Here is a 21,760-nt window from a genome sequence, read left to right on the forward strand (position 1 = left end):
GCCCCCTGCTGGTGCCTATCAGTGCCCCCAGAGCCCCTCCAGCCCTGCTGGTACCCCTCACTGCCCCACTCTTGCCTTTTGCCCCCCACTCACAGCCCTGCTGGAGGGGCCCCCAGCTGCAGCACCCTGCCCCCAACAGCAGGCAGCTGTAGCAGAAACAGCATAGCGCCGAGTCCCACACTGCTGCTGCCTGTTATATTTTAAACATACTATATTTGAAGAGGCACACCCAAGGCTGCTGGTATATGGAACAAGAAAGCCAAACTACTCTTGCTCTTTCTTTATTTGAACTGTTCCAGAGGCTGAAATGTTCCAGAAGTAGAAACCAAGGGACAGGGCATTGCTTTAAGCCACAAAATCACAGCTGATTCGAGCTACAGGTAGAATTCCATGGTTTCTGCCGACAGCTATACACTCAAATGCACCAGGCCATTCAGTTCTTGAAATAGTGCATACACAAACCAAAACGATAGGTTAACTAACAAAGATTAATTGCAATAACTTGAGCCCAGATTGTCAAAACTATTGAGACATTTCCATTCAGCCAACTGATTTGATATTAGAAGTGAGGCAGGTGCTTGAATGCCTTCAATGACTTGAGCTTCATTGTTTAGCTGTGCTGAACATAACTAATAAACTAACAAAATATTTCTAGCTTCCGAGGTGACATTGAAGACTAAGTCTTCTGAAGGAGTTCAGTGGTATCAAAAAAAAGGCTTCCCTTTACTCCCAGTTGTAGCAGTTCAGCTATTTGCAGGGGAAGAGAAGGAGTCCAAGCTGGACTGGAGAAGAGCAGCATAGAAGATAATATACCCTTTCATTACCTTTTTCCACATATGCCAGACATACTGAAAACCCATACACAAATTTAGTATAAGGAAAATGCTTAAGTAATAAGTCCAATAGGTCAAATGGTCTAAAATCGTGAGACTGTGTGAGTTCGATGCTGAATTATATAAGGACTGAATTAAGCACAGGCTCAGACCTGGATGTTCAATTTAAAACTTTCATTGTTTCACGAAGTCATAAACTAAAGGAGGTCTGTTGGTTCACGAGGTTCCCAAATCAAGCCCTTGCTCTCTAACCTGGAGGCTAGGTGCGGCTGCCTGATTCACTAGTCTCAGAACTGGTCAATAGCTCATTTAAAAGGAGTCCCTTATCTTTTTTTTAAACAAAAGATACAAAACTGTCCCCATGGTGGCAGTGAGGCATCTAACATAGCTTTATTATCAGTTATATCTGATAACACTTATACATATGCATTTCTAATTCTTACTTCTATTGGTCATTTAGTTAACTTATCTATATTATAATATCAGGTGATACGCTTTGTATTATAATTTTTACGCTTCTTATGTTAATTCTTAATGACCTTTATATTTCTTATGTTACTTTTCTATAACCTAAATACATTATTCATCTATATGTTTTGCTGGTTTTTGCAGGGTTAAAATGTCAAGGCTGACATAATATATGGTTGTTTTTTTGTCATTGTGGTTTAGCCATGCAGTTTCCTATTCTTAACAATATAAGCGGCTTGCCTGCTATTTTTATCATTGTTCAAAGGTCAGAAGGTCAGCATCTTTATCTAAGGGTTAGAAAGTGATTACCAGAATGTCAAATCGCTGGCTTCTCAACCTCCTTGAAGCATTCTGGGAGTTTTAGTGCATTGTTCTTAATGCTAGGCCTTGCTTAGCATAAGCACTCACTCACAGAGACCAATATATTTATGCTAAGCAATAAGAACTTTAGAACAGATGTTTAATTCTAGACTACTAATGATGACTAATCAAATCATTACATAAAAGTTAATCTAAGTTAATAAAAGTTATGATTTAGTTTATATAAATGAAATATTTAACTGTTAAGATATATATAAGTATAAGCAAAGCAGTCACACCACAGGTACCTTTCAGTAGTCAGTGTGTTTCCCTTTCTCTCTTCAGACGTTCAAGGGGAACGTCAGAAGTTGCTCCTCAGGGGAAGAGCTGCCCGTGATAATCTTATCCTTCACCCACTTGAGATATGTAGCAGCAGCAACCAGCTGGAGCACCAGCAGAACTTGAGCCCCAGCTAATGCTATGAAACCTACAGAAAGCTCAGAGACCTGTATCCAGGTCCAGACCTGAAACAAAAACAAGCTAAGGCCACCAGGTAACATTATGGTTGTGATGCCCAGCATCATCAGGATCAGTTCCCATTCCATTCTGTCATTACTACCCTGCACATGCACAATGAGATGCAATGAAAAGAGACAGATGACTAGGGGACAATATACAAGGACCCTTGCCACGGCTATCACAGCCTGGTGAATGTCTATTTTCTCAAAGTCCTTGATCATCAGGCATTGCAGGTCTTCAATTGTCTCGTTCCACAGGCAGAAGTTATAGAAGCCAATTCTTTTCTTAGGAAGGTTGACAATGTTTCCAGTTTCCACCAAAAGGGCATAAAACATCAGGGCAACAGACCCCACAGCCAGAAAGAAAATAATCAGATGGAGCAGATGCATCAACTTTTTCTGGCAAAATAGGACCATTCTGGTTGCTCCCCTGGGTCCTTGATGCTTCAGTAGTGCCCTCTTCAGAGAGACCTGCTGTGAGACATGAACAGAGAGAACCTTCAATTTCAGTGTATATGCCACAGGTACCACTGTTTTCTTCTACATAACACACCAACAGAGTGAGTGCTAATGTCCTCTTTTAGGACTAGTCTGCTAGAGGATAAACAGCCTAAGGACTCGTTCATTCTGTGAGATTCATTAAGTGGTAGGATTTTATACTGTTGTGCTAGAGATCCAAGGATCAAATGCTGCTAATGACCTATACGAGGAGTTGTTAAACTCACTGTTAAGCAATCCTTATGGCTGAAGCTGAGGCAGCAATAGCAAAGTGTAAAAAACAGGAAAGATATAGGCGATGACAATATCCTTGCTGAATTTGTAAAACAGGGATAATCATTTGACTGGGATCCTTCCTAAGATCTGTAACCTTAAATGGCAGCCTTGAAATTGGCTGAGCAATAGACAAGATTGATAGTGATAATTCAGTTCTCACAAATTTGTGAGACTGCAGTAAGCGCAGAACTATAGGCCTGATTAGTTACCCAAGCAAGGTACTACTACATATTTTGCCAAGTTAATTGAAGCCACAGATAGAAAATATAGCACCAGCAGGACAGGCAGGTTTCACAAAAGACCTTAATACACCTGAGAAGATTTGCAATTTGAGAATACTTTGCATAAAGTATATTGTAATGCATTTCCATTTGGTAGCCAATTAGAAAAACAAAAAAATGTTGATTGTATTTGGCTTTATGGGGATTTGTGACAAAGCATAAATATCAATCCAGGGAATATCTATACAATCACATCGCTCTACAGCAACTTTTCTTATTTTTTCTTGTCAGGGAGTACCTTATGGGAAGAATTTAAGATTCACATTGATGTAAGATAGGTGGGCATTTTCTTTTCTCTTTAGATGCACTTGAACACTTTGATAGGTTAGTATCAATTGTAGGTAGAAGAGACCACTGGAGGTTATGTAGTCCAATGCACTGCTCAAAAGCAGGATTATCCCTATCGAAACTAGTCTAGACAAGTGCTTGTTTAACTAATTTGTAAAACTACACAACCACCTTTTGCACAACTGCAAGGTACGCTGCCCACCCCTGCCTCCCCTAAGAACTCCCTAATCGACAAGGGCAATATAAAGGTCCTGCAGCTGAAAGCACTGTTAAAAATACACTGGAGAGATCCAAGGAAGAGGACCATGTCCCCTACTAGAGGAAGGAAAAAGATAAAGCAAGCTAATCAGGATCAGTAAGGAAACTGGCAGAATTAACGTAGGCCCTAAACACTATAGCAACATTTCATGAAATGGAGATCACTGTGGGTAAAAGAAATATCAGGTCTGTGGCTGTACATGGCAATACAGATACATATATTAAAAAGGGGGGCATCCTGGAAAATTTAACTTGTTTAAATATTTGAAGTAAAATCTCTCAGAAAACTGTAGATCAGACACGGAAGTACAGACAAGAATTACAATAGAAACAGTAGTACAAGGAAAACTATCCAAGGTCTTGAAGGATAAGGATAGCTCTATCAAAATAAGGATCTGTCTTTTTAGATTAATGGCAATATCAACAAGCTGTATGCACATTTGAAAGCTGGACCCCAAATGTAGGTGTAAAGAGACAAATACAAGCCTTTGAAATGAAGTACTAGAGACTACTCTTAAAGATACTGTATGCAGTTCATAGGACAAATCGAAGAGGCTGCTGGAACTTTGCAGCTGCTGTTGGAAAATAAGAAAGCCTCCTTGACAATTAAAATGTAGAGATGTTATGAGATGTCCTCATTTGGCCAGCACCATACTTCAAGGAAGGGTAAACTGAAGGAGAAGAGGTCAACCAAGAAATATGTGAATAGGTAATATTAGTAAATGGACTGAAAAGACCATAAACGAAGTTGCTTGCTTGGTGGGGGAAGAAAAAAAAAGTCTAGCATAGAAAGAGGTCAGAAGGGAGCTCTTGTGACAGTATCCTGTGACCTTGGACATTATGGGAAACAGAGTGACTTGGGAATTTGGCTAGATGAATGGATGTGGGCAAGATGCATATAGTTACACAGAGAACACAAGTGAGAGTTGCGTGTTGATATAGCATTCAACCTTCCTTACTGGATTCAGCACTAATTATGTATCCTATTTCAACAACATGCTAGCCAGGATCCTGCTAATATAGTGCCACATAGAAAAGGAGTTATGAATACAAAACCATACCTCTACCTAAGTCCTAAAACAATAGATTAAAGAGGCAAATAAACTTCAAGTCATAGTTACATTTAGGGTTAATGCAACTGTTACACTAGAAAACTGGCTTTTGTCATGCTCAGTGGGTCAGGGGAAAGGAAGAAGCATTTACAGTTTCATTGTAAAGACCTAGTAAATTCAATCTAAATTCAGATTGTTGTAGGGGAGTAACATGAACAGAAGTTCCTCCAGGTAGAAGCTTCTAGGGAGATACTTTGTGCATGGACAATGAGTCAGTCTTTAGGCCAGGTTAACTATTAAGTTAACTATCAAGCTTGGCAATGAGGCCCTCTGTGTGTTATGTATCTTAGGGAAGATGATACTAGCAGCTTTTCTGGGAAGTACTTATTTTTACTAGAACTGAAAGCGAAAGTGTATGAAACATAATGCATGAGAAACAAACAAAAGGCTGATGAGCAGTTTGAGCTTTGGACTGGAGTACAGGTCTATGAGAGAGCTCAGTGGGATTTAGGCAGAATTTGAGTACCTATGTCTTAATTTCAGATCCTTAATCTCCCCCCACCCCAACACATATGCACATATTCAACTGCTGCCTAATCCTAGAAGCACTTAAGTGCCTAAATAGTTGTATTAAGGATCTCTTGCACCTAAAATTTTGCTTCTATACATGCACAGAATGCCAGTCTTAATTGGGCTGAACAGCTTACCTTAAATGTGAGTCCACCAAAGTACAGATTCCTCTGCCTATCTTGCCCCCAAGGGCCTTGATCTATTGGTGTGATCTGTACACTTTCCAGGCTCTGGCCAAAATGTGGTGCCAGTGACTGGTGTTCTCTGCTGATCAGGGCCCTCACCTGGAAGAAGACAGCTCTGGTTTCAATACCCTGATGCAAGCACTGTTTGTATTTTGCATTAAACAGGTTTGGATACAGATACAAGTACTTTTTGAAGTAAGGACTACAAGCCTGACTCCCCCATGAGAATACCCCCTCTCAGCAGGCTGGAGTAATGTATATACACTGCCTAGCTTTTCCTGACTCAATGATTAATAATACTATGCAAAGTCAAACAAGTTGAACAGGAGTGATGGAGGGTGCCCCCCACCAGCCTAGCCTCTAGTCGGGAATGAAAGCAGTCTCCCGGGAGATGTGGATTGCAATTCCCTCAGGCTGAGGTGGGCCCTGAGCTCAGGTCTCTTACATCCCAGGTAAGTGCTCCAACTGCTGAAATATTTATGGATGGAATGGGTTGATGTGGCATAGTCTTCATACCGTGTTTTGAAAGAAGGTTGACCCTGCTCTGTATCCAGAGATAATGTGAGCACTCACCTTCAAGAGAGAGTTCTAAGCTGTGTTATTGGCTAGATCAGGGGTCTTCTCATTCATTGTATGGCCCATTCTAAGGCACTTAAGCTTCCAATACAATGCGCAGGGAGAGTTAAGTGCTTAACTTAGCCTGTGGATTCTGATAAGGCAGCAGGGTAGATGGGAAATGCCTAAAAACCAGGTGCCTCTGCTGCATGTCACAGTTCCTGAGACCCAATCTCAATGTGGGGTTGAGGAATCGAGGAAGAGGGAACTGTGGAAATATTCTGGACAACAGGGCTGTGCAAAGCCTCGGCTCATGATTCAGAGATGATATGGGTGATTTGGAGGCTGAATTTAATTGCTGGAAGCTTTAGGCTTTCCAAATCGATTCGGAGTGGATTCGGCCATAGAGTATAATGGGAGTCAATGAAATATCTATAACTTCGTTGTCTTTTGGCTGATTCAGATGAAACTTGCAGGGATAGTAGTAGCCCCTGCTGAGAGCATGATGCTTGACAAGTTTCAAGGTGATAGACGCAGGGGTTTCTGGGAAACTGCGCCTCAAAGTCCTGAAAGCAAAAACACATGTCACATGTATGTGTTAAGCCACAGTGGGGTCAAAACTGCAGGGAAGGTAGCCTCTGTGGAGGCCACAAAGCCTGCCAGGTTTCCAGGAGATTGGTGCAGGGGTTTGGGGGGGAGGGGGATGTGCACCTCAAGCTGCGGACAAGCAAGACTCGTGACATGGGTGACACTGTGTGTTAAGGTGTAGCAGGATGAAAGCTGCAGAGATGGCGGCCCCTGCTGTGGCCACGAAGCCTGCCAACTCTTGAGGAGATAGGTGCAGGGCTTCTGGGTTCTGGGGCCCTGAACCTCTAGCTGCTGACAGGCAAAACTCATGACACGGGTGCTTGTGCAACTGTGTCCGTCTTGGGGCATGGGGATGGGGGACTAGGGCAGGCCTGGCTGCTAGGCTACTGTATTACCAGTCAATCATGATTCACTCAGGGACCAGCTCAATACACAGTAGCTAGCTAATGTAACGAGCTGATGAATAAGGATTAACACCAAAACCACAGACTAAAGAGAGGAAATAATCAATACAGATCATCAACTGCTCCAAGACAGACACAGTCAGTTGCACAAGCACCTATGTCACAAGTTTTGTCTGTCAGCAGCTAGGGGTGCAGGGCCCCAGACCCCCCCCCTGCACCTATGTCCTTGACAGCTGGCAGGCTTTGTGGCCTCAGCATGGGCTAGCAGGTCTGCAGTTTTCACCTCACTGCGCCTTAACACACACAGGGTCATCTATGTCACAAGTTTTGCCTGTCAGCAGCCAGAGGTGCAGGGCCCCAGAAGCCAGACTCCCCCTGCACCTATCACCTTGAAACTTGGCAGGCTTTGTGGCCTCAGCAGGAGTGATCCCCCTCTGCAGTCTTCACCCCCCTGTGGTGCAACATATACACGTGACATGAGTTTTGCTTTCAAGAATTTGAGGTGCACTTTCCCCAAACGCCCCTATACCCATCTCCTTGAAACTTGGTAGGCATCATAATCTCCACAGAGGCTACCACCCCTGCAAGTTTCATCCAAATCAGACAAAAACCAACAAAGTTGTAAATATTTCATTGATTCTCCATTATACCCTATGGCCGGATCACTGAAGCGGCTCCAAAGCTTTGGAACCAATTTGGCTGAATTGAAGTGGGAAACTGATCCGGAGCTCTGAATTGGATCGCTGGCATCTGAATTGGCTGGATCCGAAGCTGAATCGAATAGCTGCCTATTCACACAGGACTACTGGACAGACAAACCCCTAATGGCAGTTCTTCTTGGCAGACGTTACTCTGCTTCTCTTCTAGAGACTTGGTTTCCTTTCGGTTATACTTTCTGGGTTCTCTCTTTGGGCTGAAAGACAAAATCAGAGGTAAGGAGAAGTTCCCCAGCCCATCTGCTCAGGGAAGCATGATCAGTAAAAAGCAGCCTACTTGTTCCAGGCCCTCAAGAGTTTATGGATCACTTGCTCTTTGGGTCTTCAAGTTGTCATAAGCAAGCAGGAGCTTGAACCTGCTTACTCTGCATTTGGCTTTGAGCAGTCTACAGAGAAAGGATTAATCTCAAGCACCCCACTTCCCTTACGGCATTTCTCTTTGCTGAAAGTCATTCATCCTCTTGCAGGTTTCCACCCTCAGGTGACTGCTTCTTAAATCATCATTTTCCCACCGGGGCAGAGGACTCAGCTTGGATCCCATTAATAACACGTTATTGGTTGTCACTGTTGGGGAAGTGGAGGCACACATTCCACCCCTTTCCTAGAGGCTGTGGTTTTTAGCAGAGCTAGGGGACGTGGTTAAAACTTCTCAACTACTGGACCAAGCCATGGTTTCAGTGTGCCATGGAAAAATTATACTGTAAGCAGATCCCTGGCAATAACTGCAGCACAGATGCTTCTGGAGGGTCCTCAATACTCCCAGGATCTATACCAAGACACCTGGACAAGGGCTGGGACCCCAGCCTCCCACATACAAGGGCAATGTAAGCCTTAATCTGAACACTGTATCAAATACTAACCCATAGCTTTCTTCATATTATTTATTCATAGAGGTTTAACATCTAAGGGAACATTTCTTTCCTACCTCCCTTGCCCCCCCGTGGCTTCTTCTCCCCTATCAAGGACTTATTTCTTTAGGATCACACACCATTATAAGACAAGTACCCAAAATCTATCGTTCTCCAAGAAAACCCCTACCCCATCCATACCTCACTTCAGCTTCCTAAGGTCTCTCTTGGAGGTCTTCCTCAAGACACGCTTCTGGAAAGTCCTGAATGGTATGGCACACTCACCAAGAGCCTGCATTTCACTATAACAAAGCGCAAAGGTTCAAAGACATCAGAAATTTGTGTACAATCAAACCCGTAGCCCACCACACTGGGAAATAAAGGAGCATGTGTGAACTGAAAAGAATAATAGATCCCAAATCATTTCCACCCAGGAGCCCCCAAATTACAACAGATGACTCATCCACAACCCCAGGGTAGCTGAGCACTTGCTCTGTTGTTGTTGTTTACTGTGACACCCCATCATCTTTTAGAGTGGTAAAAACTGCCATATGCAACCAGCCCCTGCAGCCAGGCTCTCTGTCACCCTTCCCTACACACTGGTTAGTAACTTACTGATTCTAATCCACATCAAACTAGAAAAGCCCAACTTTGGTATAAATCACCAGCTGGAATAACAGGGAAAGGGGACCTGGGGTTCCTTGCTTCCCATACAGCACAGCAGACTTCTAGGAATTTACATGTAAATGTCATTTTTCATTCTCAAATTATTCACACAATATGTGACACTTCAGCCAATGCTGAGTTAGAAGGTAGCTGTTCCTACTCTGCACCACAGCTGGAGAGAGGAAGGAACATTAGGGCCCAGCTGACAAGGCTTATATACAAAAAAGTCATCTGCTGTTTAGTAAGCATGTGGCTCATAGAGAAGCTTGGTCTCACTTGAAAGAGAAACTTTTATTTAATACATTTAGCATGTCTAAATTCATACCTGCCTTGATGCCAACTCCAGCTCTGGCACCAAGGGGATGCAGGAAGCTCACATCCCCAGAAATAGCAGCCCTGCTTATCACAAACAAGAAGCCCTGTTGCTTCTTGCCTTGGCAGGAAGACAGAGGAGCAGTCAGCTGACTTACAGCATGTGGGTTGATATGCTAACCTCCAATGAACATTAACAGGCTAAGCAGGAGTTGGGAGGGAGGGGAAGAGTGCCTAGGGGTGGATCTTTCTGGACTGGATCACACCTCAAGAGATTCCCCGCTTCAGTGCTCAAAGACATATCCTTTCCCCTCCCATCTTTCTCTTGCTGCTGCTTTCTGTGTTGTCTGGCAGGCACAGGAGGCTTTAGAGCCTATCTGGCCTACTCCAGCCAAGCTGTGCAGAGGCTGGGCTCAGCTGGGACAGTGGCGACAGCAGCCACGATGAAGGAGGGTGTTCCCTCTTATGCCTGCTCCTGGAGGGACTGGGCAGGGAAGGGGAACCCACCCACCCACACATCACCATTGCTGCCATTGTGTTGCATTCCCAACTGAGCCCAGGCCCTACTCATCCCATCTGGAATGGGCAGAAGCTGCTCTGAAGCCCTCCCTGCCCTCAGGACAGGGAGGAAAACAGCGTGACCAGGTGGGGTAGTGGGGAATGGAAGGGAAGGATCTTGCCTCTGAGCATGGAGGGGAAGTGAGGGGATTCTCCTATGGTGTGCTCAGAACCTCATCTGCCACTAATCTGCAATAGATAGTATCCTGCAAATTCACTGTAACCCTTTGACATCCATCTCTTCTCGCTATCTCCAGCCCCATTCCCTTTCTAAAGTAGTGGCAGCACTGCTTCTTGCCTCCAGTCTTTGCTAAATCATTCTGGATCCAAAAGGAGCCTTCATTCTGGGACTAATTAATGATAGTTTCTGTTATAGTCACCTCCCAGCATCTAGATCAGTACAGGGGCCAAAAAGCAATAAAAGTTGCAGAGGGTAGGTGAACTGCATGCAAAAGTGTATTACTACACGAAAGGGTGGGAGCACTGAGGTGCATGGATATGAGCGGTGTGCTTGATTTTCAAGAGTGTGCTGCAGCTGGTGATATATTCAGCTGTTGGTCACAGTCATAAACAACAGCAGATGACAGAGTCTCGATGCCTAGAGGTGAGAATTGATCTGCTGTCTTGAGGCTTACCAGCATTGTTTTCTTCTCCCAGGCTGACTAGATTTTAATATTAGCATCCTGTTAGTGCTGATCTACTATTAGGAAAATTTTCAAATGGGATAAGTCCAGTACTAAGCAGTATTACCTCCACAGACTACCACTCCCTGCTTCAATCTCACCTACTGCCCCACAGCTCCCCTACCCCTCATCCCAGTCTTGCTTGTGTACGTTTTCAGTAGGAAATGTTGAATGCTTATCCTCACCTCCCTTTAAGGAGTTAGATGCCTAGCACTGAGCTTCAGGAAGGTGTGTCCTTCTACTCAAGATTCACATCCATTAAATCTATCCTGGGAGTTTAGCACCTCAGCCCTTTCCCCCAAGAGCCCTGCAACCACAGGATGTAGTGATGCCTGAGAAGATTTGAACCTATATTTCCCATGTGAATGCCTTTACCCCTTTTGGGTGGGGTGGTGGCTCCTTTGATATCTGTTATTGAAGTTGTTCCACTTTGTCTTGAATACTACCTGCAGCTTCCCCCCCTGCCTGGAGCAGCAGGTCTCTGGGCAGCTCCTGCCCCAGCATGTGGATGGGAGGAGGGCATAGGCTGCCCTGGGTGGGAGCAGGTGGGGCTCAGTCCCATATGGAGCACCATGGGGGCAGCCCTGGGCTGAATGGGGGGTGAAGAATGTGGATTGCATCTGCACAGCCCAAGTTAGTTCTGCTGCATGCACCCCACATCCTCCTCCCTTCACCGTTGGTGAGCTCCCAGGACGTAGCCCACAGGCAAATTCCACCCCACCTCATACTCTACACCTCCCATCCCCCTTTTATTATGCAAATCACCTCTATATACACGCTACACACAAAAAAAAATCAGGGCAAAAAGATTTTTAAAATAAAATTAAAATATGTTATAGTAGATATTTGATTTTAGTGTATGATTTGTTTTTATCTATAATTTCTCAAAATTATTATTCCTGAAAGATTTTATGCGTGTGTCCCTCAACAGCTTACTAAAACTCTTCATGTGGCCCACCAGCCAAAATAATTGCCCACCCCTGCTCTCAATCAGACACCTAAAGGGTTGAGCTAACACCTCACTGCTCTATGGAGGTAATACTATCAAGAGACTCTGGTGTAGTGGGGCAGCTGGGACCAAAAAAGGTTGTTTGTCAGTCCCACCCCCTGCAGCACACTGCAGTGTACCAGAGTCTTCAATGACTTTGGTACTTATAACATGTTTTATTTAGCAAGCATTGCCGTGCAGCTGCTCAGAAAACTTTAAACTCATAGTAACACTTACTACAATCTAAAATAAAACACATTCTAAGTGCAAAATGCACAAAGGCCCTATAGATATCCCCTTACTGCTGCTGAAAGGCTTTTGTGTTTGAGATTCTTGTAAATGATAGCAGGTTTCTCTTTCACTGATGTTGCATGCTTTTAAGCAAACGAAACTTGTTTGCCTTTAAGCAAAAGAAGAACTTGTACAGGCATACCTCGGAAATATTGCGGGTTCGGTTCCAGACCACCACAATAAAATGAATATCGCAATAAAGCAAGTCACACAAATTTTTTGGTTTCCCAGTGCATATAAAAGTTATGTTTACCCTATACTGTAGTCTATTAAGTGTGCAATAGCATTATGTCTAAAAAGCAATGTACATACCTTAATTAAAAAAATACTTTATTGCTAAAAAATGCTAACCATCATCTGAGCCGAATGGCGCTGATGGAAAAATGGCGCCGATAGACTTGCTCGACACAGGGTTGCCACAAACCTTAAATTTGTAAAAGCGCAATATCTGCAAAGCGCAATAAAGCGAAGCGCAATAAAACGAGGTATGCCTGTACATGATTAGTAAGCTGTTGTTTCGTTATTCCTTTTTTTCTGGCTCAGGTCTTGCTCACAGTGCAAAGAGCAGATTAAGTAAAGAAGATAGGAAAATGACAGACCAGCCAGCAATTGAAAACCGCAATAAAACATGTCCTTAGTGTAACGTGTGACCAGACCCTGAGCTTGAGAGCTAGCTTTGGTATGTCTGGCTGGCAGTTCATTGTACCATGTAGACACCCTGAGGTACCTAGGCAATTTAGGTGCCTCTGTGCTTAAGGCAGCAGCTGAGTGTAGGGTTTCAGGCTTTCATTTATAACTTAATGCTAGATAGCTAAGCAAGGTGCTGAGTATAACTTAATGCTAGATAGCTAAGCAAGGAACAGAGCCCCCTCACCTTGTGCCCTCCCCCCCAGCTATAGTATTGGGGTAGTTGGGCCGGGCCACCTCACCTTCCCCCCTCCAGCTCCAGCCTGGAAAAGCTACTGGCAGCTCTGTGATGCTTCCTCTCTTTCCCCATCTCTCCCCTATTGGCAGCCCCAGAGCTGGAGGGTGCGGGGCAGGCTGTGGGGAGGGATGGTTTGGCAGTGTCCTTGGAGGCTGGTGAAGTGCTCCCAGCTGCTGGCCAGGGCTGGTGCAGGCAGGCTTGATTTCCCCCAATCCAATAGGTGTCTGTTGGGTCAGTGGGGAGGGGGCTCTAACTCATGGTGCTTTGTATAAAGTGCCATGAGTTAGATCACAGCCCCTAAACACCTGTAGGCATTGTTAGCAGAGCACAAAGGTCAATCTTTAATTGGTGGTCTTAGGAACACCTTGTCACATACACAAAAAACCATGGGTTTCTGATTCTGCTGTCATTTGCACTTCTTTTCCATGGTTCCTTAACCCCTTTGAAATTAATGCCTCTGCCCTGCGGACATGAGAGAAAAATTTGGCCCTGCAGACAAAGGTGACATGACTAGAGCACCCTGACTTTGTTCAAGCAAGAAAGTCAGGGAGACGCATCATAGAAATGCCAATAATCTCATTTTACTTTTTCAGTCAATCCAACTCTTGTCAACCACAAATCTAACCCAGTGGAAAAAAGGGAGGAGACGGGGGAGGGGGAAGAAACAAGAGGAATGTTAGGTAGGGTTGGCATCTTGTTGTAGGAGGGTAATTTTAGGTATTTACTTATACTTGATCTCATCTGCTTGCTCTGTCAGTGTAGGAGGAGCTGTGTGGAATGTTCTGGAAGGAGCGACAGGCAGGGGAGGGCTCCCTGGGAGGAAAGGTGGACTGGAGGCCCCTGGGTGGAGGGAGCTGGCTGGGACTGAGGGGGTGGTTAACCCTGGGGCAATTTTCATTGACATTTTATGAAGGCTAGGTGGTAGTCTGAGAGCAGCCTAAGGAGGCTGTCAGTTTTTGTCAGGTTTGTTTTACCATATTCTGTTGTCAAAGCATTTGATCACTTTTTCTTCCTATGAAATACACCCTTTTATTTTTTCTGTCATTTGACTTAGTTGCCTATGGTCAGTTATAACTTCTGGGCAGATCAGTAACTTGGGCAGACCCACACAATGCAGTGGGGGACTGGTAAACTTACACAAACAGGTGCATCTCTGGGAGCACCTTGACAGCTTAGGGTTTTGTCACAGCTTCTATTTTTTTTTTTAGTTAATTTTTCTATTTAAAACATTGTTTTCACTTTTCTGTTGCTGCATGAAAATTTGACACGAATATGTGATATTGGCTACACAAAGTGTGCTGTCAAACTCACAAAATATAATGCAGAAAGAAACTGATTATACCCCTCAATCATCAAATACACAAAAGAAGCAAATATGGAAAGTAAACAATATCTCCCCATATCCCTTTTGATTAGATTGAGTTTATATTCTACATATAAGAGAAACAAGTAAAAAAAATCAAATGGAAGCAGGGATTTAAATTGCTGGTGTCTCTTCAAAAGGCTCAGGAAAGAGACTTGTTTTTCACATGTGCAGTATAATTTCAAAAACAACATCTCAAAAACAGAGTAGCCAATGGGGAGGATACTTACAGGAGAGGCATCATACTGAAAGCTGAATTCCCAAAACAAGAACAGGCAGAACTCCACGTTCTGTTTTGTCGATCTTCTCTACTACAGCTTCTACAGCCTTGTGTTTTGTTAGTCAGCTGTTCTCCGACTGAGTGCTGCACCAGCTCTGAATGCTGCACTAGAACTGAACTGTATTTGCATAATGTGTGATTTTATAAGATAAGTATTTTCACTTTCATTTTGATATGGGACTTTCCATTCTTGTCGTGCGCAAATAAAAAGAATCCCTGTGTTGTCAAAGGATTCATAAGAAAGCCTGAGCCTAGCAGGTGGCAAACATGTTTGAACATATCTCTTCTGTCTACTGCTTATACAAATGAGCTACTTACTAAGAAAAAGACATGTACACTAGAAATGTTGCTCTCAGGCTAGTAATTAATTAGGGCAGTGCTTATTTTTTACAGCATTTTATACTGGTCAAAGTCTTAAGGACAGGCACAAATATGCTAGCATAGAAATGCATTTGCCAGGATAGCTTATTTTGCTTAGGGAATGATACCAGCTGGCAAGAGCGCTCTTTCACTAGTATAATGACATCTGCTCTAGAACAGTTGGCCAGCAAACCATTTTTTAGTGTAGACCTTGCCCTTCTTGCTGTTTGAACCACATAGACTATCCCTCACTCCCTAGGCTTCCCAGAGCTGTAGTTTAATACAGATACTGGTAGTAGAACAAGCATCTATTTCAAGAGGCCTCTCCCTATTATTTATATTTTTATACATGTTGCACAGACTCCCCAGTCCATCCTCATCAAACCATGACATTTCAGGACTGTTTAGAGACAACTTGGACCACACTGTTTGCTAACCACTGCTCGGAAATCTTCTATTGTAGCCATGTGACTACAAAAGCAACATTTGCTCTGTGAAGGTGTAACCGGGGGTCAGGGTATCCACCAAAAAAAAATTTGTGCCTGCTTATTTGTGATGTCTGTCTGCATTCACCTGCCATGTGTTTGTTGGGATATTATATATTTGGATTGTGGGAGGCTACCATGATCTTTGTGGTGCATGCTGTCTTGGTTGCCTCAGCCTTATGGGCCACCACCCACGGCTCCGACCTTCCCCACACTGTGGACCATGCCTCACAGATGACACTCCTATTATAGTCCTGTCCAGTGCTGATCCACTTCTTGTTTACTATCTGAGCTGACCTCTGCCTCTGCTCATGACTTCCTGGACCTCTACTTTGTCCTATTCCATTTTCACTTAGTCATATCCTGTATGGTTTGTTGTTCTACACTGTAATAGAGAACCCTGGGCTCTCTGCTACTTTGAGAAAAAGACAGCCCAGCCAAGGAGCACTGCAGGGCAGGCAGGGCATAGCACCTGCCAGTTGCCAGGGCAACAGGGCAAAATGAGGCAATCAGCAGACACCTGCAAGTGATCAGCTGACCAGATATAGGCAGGGCCCTGGGAACTTATAAGTGGAAGGCTGGGGCTGGGTAGGGGCGTCTCTTCCTGACTGCGCAGGGGAAGGAATTCCTGCCCAGGGGAGCCTCCCAGGGGTGCTGGGCTGATTGTGTGCTGCCTACAGAAACAGGGAGGCATGCTATATTTGGGGTAAAGTTTTGCCTTTTTAAAGGTGCAGAGGGCTGCTTCCATTGTTATGTTACAGCCCAGGATATGATTTACACTACTGTTTCTATCAGAGGTTTGGGATGAGGGGAGGTACGGAGGCCTTATTAGTGCTCAGCGGACACTTGACTGCCTTGAGCCCTGCTGGGGGCAGGCTCAAGTACACAGGGACCTGGGGTGCAGCCACATAGAAGACAGGGGCCAGGGGCCTGGTGACTGGAAGGGACAAACTGAAGCTAGTGCCTCAAAGCTAGGTCTGACACAGCGGGCCTAGGCTAGAAGACCTAGCTAGATTAAAGGGGCTGAGACCGAGGAGGCCGAAGCCCCAACAGGGGGAATAACATCTTTGTAACACCTGCGAGGTATGGGGCACAGTAAAGGGAAGGATTTGGAGCCATGCAATTAGACCTTAAGGCTTGAGGTGCCTTCAGTGACACAGTTACCAGTGAGGCAAAGTGAGGGGCCTGGACGCAGCAAGGTCCAGTGGGACTGAGGCCTGGTGAGGGCCTGTGGGCAGCCTCCCTATTTATTCCATCAAGGTGTGGCAGGTGAAATGGGAAGGTGCCCTTGGGGCAGAGTGAGGCACAGTCACGGAGTCACCAAGGGGTGTCACAGTCACACCCAGGCCCTGTGCAGGCCCTCTCCACTCAGGCTGGCCTATTGTTACCAGTTTAAGCCCTGTTCAGGCCTTCTCCACATGTGCTGGCCTGTTGGCAGATCTCCAAGCCCCTTCCCAGTCTTATAGGCCTGATGATGCCTAATTCAGGCCCCGCTTCTCAAACTGGTCTGCTATTTGCCACTCAGACCCTACGTTCTCCCTTGGCCTGATGGTGTTTAAAATCTGTTTATACAAGCCGTTGCCACTCATCTTTAGCCCATGGTAGCTTGGGCTCTCCCCACTCTCAAGTGGCCTGGCCTTTTCTACAACATCTCATTAGCTGGGCCTCTCTACTTAGGCCTTCTTCCCCAATCTTAAGGATCTGGCCCTGTCTGCCCAGGCCTTCCTTACGATAGCCTGGCCTCACAGTTTAGGCCTCCTCCACACTCTTAAGGACCTGGCCTTATCTGCTCTGGCCTTTCTTATCTTAGATCACCTGGCCCTTGGGCTCAGAACTATTTTTTTGCTTGCTAGCGTGGTCCTACCAGCTCAGGTCTACTCTGTAACTTAGGCCTGGCTTGGGTGTGCTCAAGTCCTTCTTTTATGTCTGGCACCAACCTGCTCACACCTCTAATAGCCTGGTCCCAGTTTGCTCAGGCTACAGCATAGCCTACCAGCTTGAGCTTCTTTGCAATAGCTCGGCCTACCTGCTCAGGCTCCCCTCTACTCCCAGGGACCTCAAGGCCCTCCTGGCCCCTATTGTCTTCTGGGGCCCCTTGTTTTTCTGTCAGGGTGTGCTCCCTTAGCCTTCTCCCTCCACCAGGTACCCTCACAAGGCAGCAGTGGCTGAGGCTTTCCAGAGCCCCATCCTTCCTTTTCATTGGGGAGACAAGGTGTAGGATTACCTGGAGGCTGCCCCACCACAGGCAGTCCCACCACACCGCTGGGCTGAATGAGGGGTGCAGGGTGCAGTTTCAGGATGTACCAAGGACCCTTCTGGCAGGCTACCCTGGCTCCGAACTCTCCCTAGCTTTCCCCTGGGTGTACTTTCTCCCTTCTGGGAGGCTCTTCCCTGCTGTAGCCCCAGATCTCGCTCAGGCTCACCCTGGCCCCTATTCAACCACATGCCCAGCTCCTTACAACTCTACCTTCAGGAGGCTCTCCTAGACCCCATCATGTGGGCTGGGATGGCCCTGCCTTCCACCTCTCATCCGTGGCCCTCAGTAAGTCAGGACCTAGTGACCTTCTATGGTCCTGGCCCCAGGTTGGGCCAGTTGCGGTGCCAGGGCCTCTGTGGCTCTGGCCTGCCCCTTTCAAGTAGGCAACTGCCCTTTGGCCCCTGGACTCGACTAGGCCAGTCGAGGTGGACGAAATGCCACCATGGTCATCTGCCCTCTCTCTCACTCTGGGTTTCATGCTCTGAGCCATATCGACTCTTATACCAGTTCCTGGGTCTCAAGCCCCAATATGCTCTTAACTCTCAGCTTCCCAGGCACACCCTGGCCTGGCACCGTTCTCCTTATGCCTCTGGCCTCGGAGCTCTCTGAACCCGCTCCCTTTCCTACAGTGGTCTGCTGCCCTAACCGAGCGCCTTACCCCACTCTCTCAGGGGCACCCAAGCTCCTCAAGGCTTTATCTGGGGCTCTGCTTATCTGGCCCCTTACTCTCAGCCTCGGCCAGGCTGGGGACTCTCTCAGAATCCCTTGGAACCTCCTCCATCCCCAGTAGTTCCTCTGCTGTCCTCCAGGTGTTGCCGTGTCTTTCTGGAGTGATCCCACTGCCTCCCAAAGCATGCTGTTCCCTTTGGCTCCACTGTTGCAACTACCAGCTTGCAGCTCTCTGCCTGAGCTGGAACCCTGACCCAGCTCAGGCTCTCTCAGCCAGCTTCCTCCCCTGCAGTCACATGAGACTTCTTATTGCCACCACCTGCCAGCTTTTTAAGTTGTGGGCTGCCCTAAGGAAGACCAGCAACATCTGCAGGGCTCCCTTGGCTGGCCTTACTGCCACACAAGGCAAGGGTATGAATAACCTCAAAATGCTGTTGTGAGAATCAGCTATATAATTACACTTATATTATTATACCTCACTATACTCCGTCTCCTTAAAATGCTTTAAACATGTAAATAAGTGTTAAGTATTAATTACCTTAAACAGAATAAAAAACAGAGGTTAGATGAGAGCTACAGACCAGGCATATCAGCAAGGAAAAGGTAGAGTGAACTAATTCATTGATCTTTCAGTTCTGGAGATCTGAACTGAAATCCTAGTTCAGTCCTGAGTGATAAATGTCATAAATTCAGTGGTTCTTAGAGACTCAGGGTATAGTTACATGTTCAATTAGCACATGCTAACTTTAAGGAATGTTAGGTGGTGTTAAAAAAGTTAGCAGTGCTTTGAGCAGTTGCATGCTAAGGGTTAATATCCCCTGTAATGTTCACTGCTCTGACCTACCCTTAGAGGGCTGGAGAGCAGAGGCATAGCTAGGAGCCAGGTAGGCTGTGTCTGCCCAGCTCCCTTGCTCTCAGGAGCAGTGTAGGCAGCCCAGATCAAGACCCCACCAGTCCCCATCTGCCCAGACTGGGTCCCCACTGCGCATATATGGCCTGGATTGGGCTCGTGTCACCTCTTGATCCAGCCCACCACTCCCCCCAGCCTGGATCAGGTCTGATACTCCTGCCCCACAACCTAGGATTGAACCTGCTTATCCCCACTGACCTGGGGGTGGAGGAGAGGAGGAGGAGGAGGAGGAAGGAGAGTGCAAGCAGTTAGTTTTGAATTGTGCAAGCAAATCAGGTTCTCTGCTGGTAGAGGCCACAAAAAACTGGCTGGGATCAGTGGAAAAAGTAATTACATGTTTTAGCTACTGTCATTATTGGTGATAGCATTTTCTGTTGCCTTTAACTTTATGCAATTGTTTTCCAAGGAGGAGGGTCAGTGTCCTTCTGAGGATTAGTCTTGAGCAACACTTCAAATGTGCTTCTCAATATGGCTGCTGTTCTTGGGTGTGGAACACTGCAAGGCCAGTTAGCATTGTTTGGGGGACTAGGTAAATATACCAGGCTTGACACTGGGACTTCAATTCATCATTGTGCTACAACAGTCCAGCATTTTTGTACTGTTACTAGCCATATTTTTCTTTCAGTTGGAGGAAATCCTGTTGAAGCAGCAACTCGTGGGCAGCAAATACATACATCTGTAAAGTTACTCATGTGTAAGTCTGCAGAAGTTCATGATCTAATATTTCACATACAGTTGTCCCTACTCACACGAATAAGTGACTGCTGTTCTGTTTGAGGCTTTATAAAGGAATGTATTACCTTGAAATTATTTTCTTTTCCAAGACACAGAAGCAGCAGCTGTGACTGCAGTATGCCCTATCTCTAAAATCACTGGGTGTGTACAGAAGTTGCTTTTTTCTCCATTTAAAGCCCCTTATTGCTGTGACTTAAAAGAAGTGCCGAGCTTTATAGCACTTGAAAAATGAGTATAGTGCTTTAAATTAACTGTTGTTAAATGAGGTGTTCAATTTGAAGCACTGTATTTTACAGCACTTAGCAACCTACAGCACTTTTAATAACTTCTGTACACTGGTCACACATCTGACCAGTGGAGAAGCTCCAGGAGGCTGAGGAGCATCCTTTGCCACCTAGTGTGGAAGGGAGGCTTATTGGCCCCCACACCAAACACTGAGCTTCTGTCATGTTTAACAGTGCTATAACTGTATAGTGCTTTCAAAAGTGCTCTAAATTACAGCACTGTAAAACATGCATGCAGCACTTCTGTACACACCCTCTGTGGTTCAAGAAATACAAAAGGAAGGAGCTAGTTATACATACTTTAAATACTTCATCATACCATGACATTTTAAAAATAGCCAGGGCAAGTGGCGGCTGCATTTGTTATATTATGAAATGAATGCAGTAATGGGGTTTGGGGGGAGGCTTGCTTGGGAATCTCTGTTTCCACATGAGCATGTTTTGCACAGTGATGATAGATTCCAGGACTCATCACAAGTTGCATGGGGCACTCACTGAACCAGAATACAGCACTGCAAAACTCAGCTGCTTAAGGTTGCTCCATGGCTGCCTGGAGTAGGACACTCGTAAACCTGTAGTTAGTTCTCAAAATCCAAGATCCACCTAAACACAACAGCCCAAAGAGCCATCAGGCTTAAGTCACAGCAGTTTTTGTAGCCAATGGTACACACAGGCCCTTAGGTGCCCTTACCTGAAGGACTAGATACAGCTGGGTCAACAGTGTCAGCCCTTCAGTATGAGTCCAACAACGTAAGGCTCACGCACATGCCTCTGGAGATGGAGTAAGAAGCCTTAACTGCTCTGCCTACCACATCCCACTACAGATCAGAGTTTTACAGTCTAATCCGTGCTGGTGGTCCTGGAAGGGGTGAATAAGCACTTTTACAATCTGTTCCCAAACTATTTTGAATACTTATTGACCACAGCTCAGGATCTGTCCCTTTACTTTGGGACTTGCTGGTTAGTAACTGAGGCCATTAGAAATTACCTTGTGGAGATCTAGTCCAGAGATTTCCCCAGCCTCCAGTTCAGATTAGCAACCTTAAAAATTTTTAAATAATTCAGATTTGTTGGGAGCACTGAGCATCAGTTGAGGGGATGCAGTCAGAAACATACGTGCTTTCATCATTCTGTAAGTCAGCCTCGTCAGAAGTTCATGTGCTCTAAGAGCGAGCCTTTATCCTACTTGAAACAAACCCTAAATGTACCTTGAAGGTTTGCAACAGAGTGGAGATGTTATTACAGGCATCAGCTCAATATGGGATAAAGAATCTTTGCACTTAGCAATATTTAGTCTATCAATTAGAGGATCCAAGCCCTGGACTGATGTGCCAGAGAATAGTCCCTGTCCATATC

At 45.4% G+C, this 21,760-nt stretch overlaps 1 protein-coding gene across 4 annotated transcripts; it reads right to left on the reverse strand.

The window, feature by feature from the left end:
* Positions 1–1,387: 1,387 nt before the first annotated feature.
* TMEM140 (transmembrane protein 140) lies at positions 1,388–14,978 on the reverse strand. 4 transcript variants are annotated; one of them, XM_019545168.1, is made up of 5 exons: positions 14,655–14,978; positions 8,840–8,940; positions 7,894–7,987; positions 5,480–5,626; positions 1,389–2,593 (listed from the first exon to the last, which is right to left on the reverse strand). In XM_019545168.1, the coding sequence occupies exon 5, from the start codon at positions 2,534–2,536 to the stop codon at positions 1,943–1,945; it is 594 nt and encodes a 197-aa protein (XP_019400713.1). In that variant the 5' UTR covers positions 2,537–2,593; positions 5,480–5,626; positions 7,894–7,987; positions 8,840–8,940; positions 14,655–14,978; the 3' UTR covers positions 1,389–1,942. The 4 variants fall into 4 exon arrangements, with proteins under 4 accessions (XP_019400714.1, XP_019400715.1, XP_019400713.1 ...); XM_019545169.1 differs by lacking the exon at positions 5,480–5,626 and having other exon boundaries at positions 1,388–2,593; positions 7,863–7,987; XM_019545167.1 differs by lacking the exon at positions 5,480–5,626 and having other exon boundaries at positions 14,655–14,977.
* Between the last annotated feature and the right edge of the window lie 6,782 nt (positions 14,979–21,760).

Source organism: Crocodylus porosus, unplaced genomic scaffold (assembly GCF_001723895.1).
Source record: "Crocodylus porosus isolate Cpor-Errol unplaced genomic scaffold, CroPor_comp1, whole genome shotgun sequence".
NCBI classification, from domain to species: Eukaryota; Metazoa; Chordata; order Crocodylia; family Crocodylidae; genus Crocodylus; species Crocodylus porosus.

Excerpts from the sequence above, each read along its gene's own strand:
- TMEM140 (XM_019545169.1), bottom strand. The coding sequence starts at position 2,536 with ATGGTCCTATTTTGCCAGAAAAAGTTGATGCATCTGCTCCATCTGATT.